This window comes from Dipodomys ordii, unplaced genomic scaffold, assembly GCF_000151885.1.
Source record: "Dipodomys ordii isolate 6190 unplaced genomic scaffold, Dord_2.0 Scaffold57, whole genome shotgun sequence".
Classification (NCBI taxonomy): domain Eukaryota; kingdom Metazoa; phylum Chordata; class Mammalia; order Rodentia; family Heteromyidae; genus Dipodomys; species Dipodomys ordii.
In genome coordinates this window covers 3760319-3771045 of record NW_012267273.1, presented here as the reverse complement: position 1 = coordinate 3771045, position 10727 = coordinate 3760319, and the positions used below count along the sequence as shown (strand labels likewise).

At 31.0% G+C, this 10727-nt stretch overlaps 1 protein-coding gene across 2 annotated transcripts in view; it reads right to left on the bottom strand.

The window, feature by feature from the left end:
* Nucleotides 1-10727, bottom strand: part of Brinp3 (bone morphogenetic protein/retinoic acid inducible neural-specific 3) — a 401825-nt gene that overhangs the window by 372420 nt on the left and 18678 nt on the right. For both annotated transcript variants that reach the window (XM_013021772.1, XM_013021773.1), the window contains one exon: nucleotides 4687-4972. In XM_013021772.1, coding sequence (XP_012877226.1) covers nucleotides 4687-4922 — 236 coding nt within the window. In that variant the 5' untranslated portion in view covers nucleotides 4923-4972. Of the gene's footprint in view, nucleotides 1-4686; nucleotides 4973-10727 lie in introns of those variants that run through there.

Genomic DNA, 10727 nt, shown 5'->3' with positions numbered 1-10727 from the left:
TGGTATAATTTGTGGAGGGGAAGGGGAAAAACAAATTGTTTAAATAGGGATACAGGTAGACCCACACAATGAGATGTACAAGTCCTAATGTTGAAAAACGAACTTTACAACTTTGGCAAGAAGGTTGGGGAGCGGAGGGGGGGGGCGATTGGAAGGGATGGGAAGGGGAAACAAAGGAGGAGGCAACAATGCTTGATAAGAAATGTACTCATTACCTTGCGCATGTAATTGTAACCCCTCTGTACGGTATTTTCACAAAAAAATGTTCATGCAAAATGTGTACACAAACCAATAGTATGTAATGTGAATCTCAAATGTTTTCTATTCTTATTTACTTATTTGAGCAGCTCCTCTGTATTAGAGGGCACAATGAACTAATGTGAAATAATGGTAATTATTTTGAAATATTATAAGAAAATCATACCCTATTTTAGTATGTACTTGCACATGTAATTTGTCAAAATGATAGAAATTAAGAAAATATAAATGTGTTTGTTTTTTAATTTTGTGCCACCGTATCTGAAGATTAATTATGTGAAATGTTTCTTCTGTGGTTATAAACCTGAGGGGCTCTAAATTTAGTGTTTATTTCAGTGGTTCAAAAACTGAATCATGAGTAAGATAATGGGTCCATTTCTTATTGAGCATCGTTACTCCCTCCTTTGTTTTTCCCCTACCATCCCTTTTCTCCCCACATCCGCAGATCCTCCCTCTACCGCACCAAAGATGTAGAGTTGGTTTTCAACATAGTGTATTGTACATCTCATTGTTACAATTGGTCGATCTGTATCCTTGTTTCAGAATTTTGTTATTTCCCTTCCCCTTCCCAAATTAGAAAAATGTATATACAAGATTCAGGGCACCAAAATCAAATGCAATGACAACAGGTGTTATACCATGGGGAAGAACATACAAAAGAAACTAAAACTCGCATAGTACATTATAAGTACAATAAAAACAAGAGTAACAAAGATAAAACCTTTTGTGTCCCTATGTTGGGGTTCATTTTGCTTAGCATTATATGGTCAATGTATATAGCTTTTGAACTTTTCTGTTTATTCTAGACTTATACTAGTTATTGCAAATAAGTGAAATCATGGGACCTATGTTTCTTTGGGCCTGGCTTATTTCACTTAATATAATTTTTTCCAGGTCTTTCCATTTCCTAACAAATGGGGTGGTGTCATTCTTTCTGGTAGAGGCATAGAATTTCATTTTATATACTCATGTAACTGTAACCCCTCTGTACAGTATCTTTACAATAAAATATATCTTAAAAGGAGAAAAAAAAACAGTGATAACTCACTACACACAATGTTGGAAATGAACTCTACAACTTGCAGGGGAGGGGACCGTGAGGGGAAAAAGTGGGAGAAAATGAGGGAGGGTAACACTGTTCAAAAAGAAATGTACTCATTACCTGACTTATATAACTGTAACACCTCTGCACATCACCTTTAGAATAAAATTAAGAAAGAAAAAAGAAAACTAAAAACCAAAAGCAAACAAAAAGCAAACATAGTTTAAGTCACTGAAAAAAAACCATTTCTTTATTGAGAGTTCCCAATACCATATTCAGATAATGAAGCCTATGATCTGAACAAAAGTGATATGTGAGCAAATAGCAAAAGAAGCAAGAACATTCATATTTTAAATCCTGTTATTCAGTGATTTAGCAATACTCTAACCTTGACATCATGTGTTTCTAAGAGGAAAACATGAACATCCATTATACAAACACCAATTTAAAAGCATAAAAACTTTTTAGTTTACAAAAGCAGATCTTTAGGAAAGAGATGAACAATAATTGTAATCTTATTTCTGCTTATAATCCTAGTAATCTTTGATGGTTATTGTTGTTCTATTATATATTTGTGATAGAAAGGAAAATACATTACAGGAAAAGAAGATGAAATATAGAAAGACAAGTGAAAGAGATTTGGCCGAATTATTTTAACATGCTTTACATGTATAACTATTGTTTTTCAGGCAGTATGACCATGTAATATTGTACAGCATTTATGATAATAATATTAAGCCTTACTAGAATGAGACTGGTCACTTTAGTACATTATATAGTCTTTTTAAATAATAAACCAAGTGCATAAATATAATAAAATGTTAATTTCCCATTTGTGTCTTAAATACTCATAGATTTCTATTTGTGTTTGGTGAGAAAAAGTCTGTAATAATTAATTTTGATGCTCAATGAAAGAAAAATATGAAAACAAATTCCAGCACGGTAATGTAATTCCTGGAGTTGACACTCTCTAGCTTCTCAAATATAAGATGAATTTCCAAGATGTAAAAACCTGGATCCTTTATATTGCATTGATAGGTAAATAACATTCTCTGGAATTATGAAAAAATATTAATTGGACAAATAAAGTTTAGGAATTCTAAAAGAATTCTAATTAAAAGATTATATTATACATGCTATAGCAACTATCAATTATCACAAAACCACTATAAGTCTCACAAATATTTTTCATATACCAACATACTTTTTCAAGCTATAAAGTTAAAGATATGTAGGAAGAATAAGGAGCTCAGGGTTAATAAAGTTCTTCTGGAATGTGTCCCATAATGACTGAAAACTGTACAATCACCAAACATTCCTATTTTCCACACAACAGTAATTAATGCCTATAATCCTAGCTACTAAAAAGGCTGAGATCAGATCATGGCAGTTCTAAGCCAGCCCAGGCAGATAAATTTACCAGATTCTTACTCATATACCAGTAGATGTCTGGATCAAGTATTAGAATGCTAGCTGTGAACAAAGTAATATGAGTAAGAGTACAAGGCCTTGACTTCAGGCCTGGATGAGGGTGAGGGGGGTTTTACTTTCCTTTAAAAAATTACTTTTCATCACTGTGATTCACATATGCATTTTCTTTAGCATGAAAAACAATGTCACACCATGTTTGCAACTCTTGGATGACAGCCCTAGCAGCCAAACCACAACAATCCCACACATAAGACAACACTTTAGACCTTAGCTAAAAAAGCAGAATGTTATGGAATCATATTTTTAGTACCAGTTTGACAAACTTAAGAAAATCTTCTTGCAAAATGCTAAAATACTAGACATTTGGACAATCTTAAATTCAAATGGCTTCATTCAATTCATAAATTAAAACTGACTCAAATAACATAAAAATCTTTGAACCAGGAAACCCTAACATGGATTGTTTCTGCTGAATTTTGGGGGATATATATATATATATATATATATATATAATTTCATTTAATTATTAGAATTTTCCCCCTTTTTAGACATGTGTGAGCTTTGCCTATGTAGACTAATGAGATTTTTATCTTTTAAAAAAAGGTACATCAATAATTATTTGGTGACTGGTGGAATTTGCTTAGAACACTCAGTCCCTCTTATACGTATAAATTACTCACAGGATTTATAATTTTCTCATAATGCTTTAGGAAATAGTACATACAGACCAGAAACACAGTTCCCTCTGGTGCACACAAAACATAAAATACAACACATAACAATGACAACAACAAAACCCCCCATACACACGCGTACAATTTCAAAATAAAATTTGCTTTTTCCAATCTATGTAGGAATTGAAAACAGCTATCACTAAGAAATAATCTAAAGCAGTAACTTTACATTAAGCATTATGTACGGCACACATCAATACTATCTAGCTCATTTGGGTAACCACTTTCAAACTCCCCCTTAAATGAATAAATTTAATGTGCTTTGAGAAAGCAAACAGACTGTTAAACAATATATGAATTGTGTGTGTCTTATTAAGATTTTAAATATGAGGGAGAAACAAAATTTAAATTCATATATCTTGATCCTCTCCTTTTCTTTCACTTGTACAACCATGTTCTATTCATCTCCTATTAACTTTAATTCATCCATTGTTGTCTCTTCCAGTTTCTGAATAAAAAAAAATTACTTGTCAGTTCAGAAAAGACGAAGTGGGTTTCATTCTCAAGGGTCTGAGATCTGAAAATCACAGTTTGAAGTCACCTCGAACAACAATAACAAAAAAAAGATGATACTCTTATCGCCAATTAACTACCAAAAAGCAGGAAGTGGATCTATGCCTCAACTAGTAGTATGCCAGTCCTCGAGCACAATAGCTAAGGGACAGTGGTCGGACCCTGAGTTCAAGCCCAAGCAACACCACAAAGAAAGAGGAGAGAGAAAAAGAGGGAGGGAGAGAGAAAGAGAGGTTGAAAGAGGAGCGAGGAAGAAAAATGAGGAGGAGGAGAGAGAGAGAGAGAGAAAGCTGGAGGCCGAGTTGGGGAAGGAAGGAAGGAAGGAAGGAAGGAAGGAAGGAAGGAAGGAAGGAAGGAAGGAAGGAAGGAAAACCATTTAGTGAAAAAAAGTAGCATCAGTTGGTATAAGTTAGAGAGGAAAAGCAATTTGAGAAATTGTCAGTTAAAATTATTGGCTACTTTAGATACTTGTTTTAACTTAAAGGCAGTATAGTATATGAGAGTGATATATAAGCGGTCACCATCATGTATTTTTTTTCTTCAAATACGTCATTCTTATAAGACATATTTTTTTTTTTTTAAATCGGAAGGAAACATTACCATGGGGCATAGTCTATAATAAAAACCCTTCTGAAGATTTTCCTTAGAAAGACTTCATTGAAACACAACCTTCAATATATTTGTGATTTCTCTCCCTTGGCTTCATACCTGTATATCTTGTAACGTGTGCTAAATCCCTGCCGGCTTCGGTCGACAAAATCTGTGTATTCCTGTGAGCGATGAAAAGGTCCCTTATCAGAGAGGAGCCAATCGAAAGGGCTTGTGGCATGCTGGTCCGAAACAGCAGCAACCGCTAAAACCCAGCAATGAAGACTCAGTGCTATCCACTCACATAGAGCCATCAGAGAGAACAATTCAACACCAGCTCTGCTCCGCCATATCATGCTTCCGCTGCGGACGCAGAGCCTTCATTCTCTTAGCTTTCCTTCAACACCTAGACAAAACACACAGGCAATTCGTTAGCCCCTGACAGAACCATGGCTAGTATTTAGGGTACTGAGCTAACTAAATTAATCTCTTGTAATTGATTTAAATTAGATGATTGACAAAGTGAACAAGAACCAAAACAATAATGTTCATCAGCACTATACATCATTCATATTTTGTATCCAAGTAATCTTTCATATTTTGTATCCAAGTAATTAGGCCATAACAATATGACAAAACAATGTCATCAAAGGGATTCTTGGCGCCTAGAGAATAGCCAACCAAAGGTACAAATAACATTCAATTTTTGTGTAAATATTTTTAATTTAATAGTGTGAAAATAGCATCTTGAAAAAATTATTACATTTAATACTAGGAATACTTAAATCTCTATTTTATATTTCCACTGGAGACCTGCAGTAGGTAGCCATGTATTTTTTCCGTGATGAAGTTACATTTCACATACATTTATGAGTCTAAGAAACATTCATATAAAATATCTGTATGTTCATGTGTGTTCAGGAATATATGTTGATGGATGAAACATGCATAGATAGATAGATGGAGTGATTGGTATGTAGATGTGTTTAGGAGAGCAGATGAAGTTGCACAAGAATACAGTATGGGAGGGTAGATTAAGAGTAAATGTGTCCCCACAATATTAAGAAGAAATTGCTATCCTGTTTATTTAAACAGTACATTATTATTTCTTGAGCCTTAACAATTTTGTAAATTTATGTTGTGTCTTGTTCATGAGATAAAAATAATTAGACTTGCCCAATTCATGTGCATACATAAACTAAGGAGTCCAATTGATTCAGTAACTGAAAATGCATGAACTCTATTGTAGCCATGGTAGAGTTAAGTCATAGACAAATAATCCCAGGATTCAATCCCATGTGGCTTGAGATCAATAAGCATATTGATCTCAATATGCTAATAAAAAGATCCAGAAGCTTATGAATTCATTGTTAATTTCCATACTCATTATTTTAATAACATTATTGAAAAAATCCTCATTATTTTAGTAATATTATTCATAAAATTCAACTATAGAGTATGTAGATTTTGACTAGTGTGGAAGATTTTGATGTGAGAATTTTAGTACAATCATTTTCTTATAACAATAAGACACACAGCATTAAGTAAAATTTTTTGTAATACATACTATATTTCTTTGGTGACGAGATAAAAATACTAATAGCTTAGTTAACATTTCTACTTATGTTTTGTTTTTAATTTAATTTTTAAATTTAATTGTAAGCTATTTGATTTTTATATAGTTTTCAATGTACAATACAGAGTACTACCTCAAAATAGAGAGACAATGGGGGGCTAATCATCTGATTCTACAAAATGAGAGAAGACCGTCTGTACAAGAGGGATTGCCTCAGTCACACACAGTACTCCACTTTCATGATTTACAAGTACTATGTTTTGTAAGCAGCATAGGAAATCTTCATATTTGATAGTAACTTTGAGTGATTTATTGTAAGAAGACAGAAATATTTAGAAATAGATATTGAGAGATTCTGCATTTCACTTAGCTATGTGAATGCTACATTGTTAAATGCATCAACCCATGGAATTTCTAACTCTTACAAGAATATTAAATATGTTTCTATACAGTATTTGTTTCCTTTTCTTTATTTACCATTTCTTTTTGGAACTGGGGATTGAACTCAATGCTAGATAAGCAAGCACTCTGTCACTAAGCTACATCCCAGCCTGCATACTGTTTTACTTATATCCAAACAATCCCTTAAAATCCTACAATTTTTGTGCTGCATTTTTATTCATAATAAAATTCCTATGTAATAACATTACCTATAAGTATAATAAGTAGTACTTATTGATTAGAGGATATATTCATAATAGATAAATGGCTATATCATCTATCATAGATACATCCTCTAATCAATAGGTACTACTTATTGATAATTATAATCATAATAAAATATTAAAAATTACATGTTAGAACATTAGATATATACTATAATCATGAAGTGTTACTTATCTTTGTGAAGCACTTACATTTTTTTTATTCTGCTAATCAATTACAATGAAAGTAGCAACCTGTTATTGCTTACAATAAAAACATATATATTCTTAAGTTTTTTTCTTCAGAAATAAAGAAAAATACATTATTTACCCACTATCTATTAGATAAACATTAAATATGTAGTCTTAAAGGAAATAATTTTAAGTTAAAAGTAAATCATAACCATACTACCTCTATACAACTTTCTTTTTAACAACTTCAGTTAAAATGATAATAATATTATAATAATCACAATAAGCTTCTATTACAAATAAGCTTATGTGTACCATCTAAGAGAATAGGCCCCAGAGCCTGACTTCCTGAGTTGAAACCATAGATCCTCTACCAGATGTATCACTTCTAACAGTGGCATCAATGGTTTTGTGCCTTAATTGTCTCAGCTGTCGGAGTGTCACATCAAGGTGCTGCTAAATGTACAGTATGTGTTGTTATTTACAAACACCTAGACAAGTGCCTAGCACATGTTAAGCAGAGGCAGTAAATGTTTTAAATTATACTTCATGTGGATATTAGCTTATGTAAAAGTGCACAATAATATTTCACTCAAATATTTGTGCTGAAGCACATGACTTTGGAGTATGCACTACTGAAAAAGTAAAACACCATCAGTATAGATGATGTTTAAGATCCTATTTTAAGACATTTTAATTTTTGAACAGGTAATTAGCTAGAAGCATATTTATTCTGTCTTCATCAGTTGTTCTGAGGGAGATTCATATTTTCTCATTGTTAAAGTAAATTTTATTTTATATATTTCTGGTTACATGATTATATATATACATATATTCATATGTACATATTCATAGATATGTATATGTGTACATATATTTGCAACTTTAATATATGGGAAAATAAAGCATTTTATCCAATTATGTATATCGAACAGCCTAAAAGCAATATAAACAAAAGTATTACTAATAATTTTAATTCATGTATTTTTTTCTACTTCTGATACCTGGGTACAGTTTACTTTTTAATTTAACATATAGGACTATCAATCATGGTCAAATATAAAGTTATTTTGACCACTTCAAATCACAAGATTTTTGTTGGCTTGTTTTGTGCTGTACATTGGGCTTTAACTCAGAGTCACTGGAGCCCCATCTCCAATTCACCCTCCCTCCTGTGTAACTAGGATTTAAAGACACAGTGTAGCATTTGAAGTTCTCCTGAAATAGTTTTTGAGAAAAATTTTTGAGTTACAAAATAGAGGACAGAATTCATAAGCAAAAACTGTCTTCCAGTTTTCCTCACAATTAGTGCTCATTAGACTTAAAATTAACTAACAATTGAGCTTAATTTCCTTGTGGGAACAGAATTAGATAATTGCATGTGTGAATCATCTTAATATAAATAGCAATTTTTAAATTATCACTGAATGACCATAATTAGTTTTTTTGTTTGGATGAGTTAATAGCCATATCAACTCTTCTATAAAAGATGGGTTTCTAATAAACTTGCCAATGACAAAATATTAGATATTTGTAGCCAACAAGATGTTAGAATATTTGTTGATCAAAGCATGTAAAGTACTAATGTTTTACAAAGATGAAAAATCAAAAATATGATATAAAAATGAAAATTAAGTTAATAGGTAAAGTCATTAACTTTTTATTTATTCTGTAGAGAAAATTATTTTAAATTCACTATCAGTGAATAAGTGAATAATTGGACAACTAACAAAATGATAGCAATATACAATATAATTTGAGATATGGAAAGACACATTTTTAAAAACAAAATAAGAATAATAAATATTGAATAAAATAAAGCATTATAAAAATTGATAGAAATTATGTTTATTCTATAATATTTTATTTAAAAAGTATTATTGCTGTAATTTTCATTTTCCTGAAATCAAAATCAATAAAATAAAAATAAAAATGTCTAAATATTTCAGTATTTAAAAGTAGATTTTTAGGACAAATAAAACTATTAGTATTTTAAAACAATAATAGCATGATGATTGCTTCTCAATACAATTTGATTTGAAAAAATTAAAATGATATTGAAAAAGTCTATGAAAACTTACAAAGAATATATATAAACATATAAAAACATATAAAGGAAACATTTCAAAAGTATATTGTATACATCAGACTGTGTGATGTATACAATATTCTAGTATATAATAATTACTTTTCTTTAATAGATAGCTTTTATTTATTTCAAAATGACCAGTCACAAAATTATCTAAAATATTGATATGTTAAAAGTGGCAGCATAGCTTAAATAGTAGTGCACCATCTGTAAGCTTAAAATACTGATAGTCATATTTAAGTTTAAATTTATAAAACTTTGAAATTTTCGGGGGAGGGGGGCGGCTGGGAAGGGATGGGAAGGGTAAACAAAGGAGGAGGCTGCAATGCTTGGTAAGAAATGTACGCATTATCCTGCCCATGCAATTGTAACCCCTCTGTACAGTATGTTCACAAATAAAATTAAATTAAATTAAAAAAAAACTTTGAAATTTTCATAATGATTCATATACTATTGAAAGTGAATTTCTAATCTTGCTAAAAGTACAACAATATTAAAAAATAGTCCTAATTGAGCAATACCTCATATCATATAGGTTAGTAAATCATATCATCTTTTAGAGTACAATGTCTAATTTTTGAATTTTTGAATGATTACTGCTTGTTAAACAAAAACATCAAGAAACTACAATTTCTGCCTGGTATTGATGTTTCACTCCTGTAATCCTGGCTATGCAGGAGACTGCAAATTGAGGATCATGGTTCAAAGCCAGCAAGGGTCAGGCAAGTCTGTGGGATTCTTATATCCAATTAACCACCAGAAAACCACAAGTGGCCCTGTGGCTCAAAGAGCTAGAGGACCAGCTTTAAGCAAAATTGCTCAGGGACAGTGCCTAGACTCTGAATTTGAGCCCTGCTACCAACTTCAAAACAAAACAAAACAAAAGCCCTACAATTTCTGCCTTTTGTTGTTGTTGTTGTTGTTGTTCTGATCACGAGCTCACACTCAGAGACTATGTATTGTTCATGAGCTTTCCTGGCTTTGAACTGTAATTCTCTGTTCACAGGCTTCTGAATAGCTAGGATTACAGAAGTGAGCCACTATTTCAGTTTCTGATTTTATATGTACACCTTGATTGCTATGCTAGAAATACTTTCATGAAATAATTACATCAAATATTTCATTAAAAAATTTAAACCCATGGAAAAGTTTTTAAAATATTGTAGTAAACATGCATCTGATTTTCTCTCATTTTCTCTACACCCTCATATATTTTTAAATAGGCAAATTCATTTGTACAATGTCCTATCTTTGTTCTCTATATTTTTACTGAAGAAGCTGTACACTTCTCTGTACAATAATTCCTTAGTTATTACATTTCTGCTCATTAATAGTGAAGTTAGTAAAAATCAAGTTTTAAACATTTATATTTAGTCCTTAATACCATAATTACTATTTTTATTTTAAAAGTCCCAAAAATAAAATATATATGCTATTAAATTATAATAATTATGATTACTATAAAATGAAATCAAATATTGTATTCAACATTTCTAGTTTATATTAAGTTATATAATATATAATATTTATATATATTTTGTAATTATATTATCATTATATATGAGCAAATACTGGTTCTGAAATGTAAATTGAATATAACTTTGTGTAAGCTTATGAATACTATATAGCTTAAAAGTATAGTTTAAATAGTTTCAATATT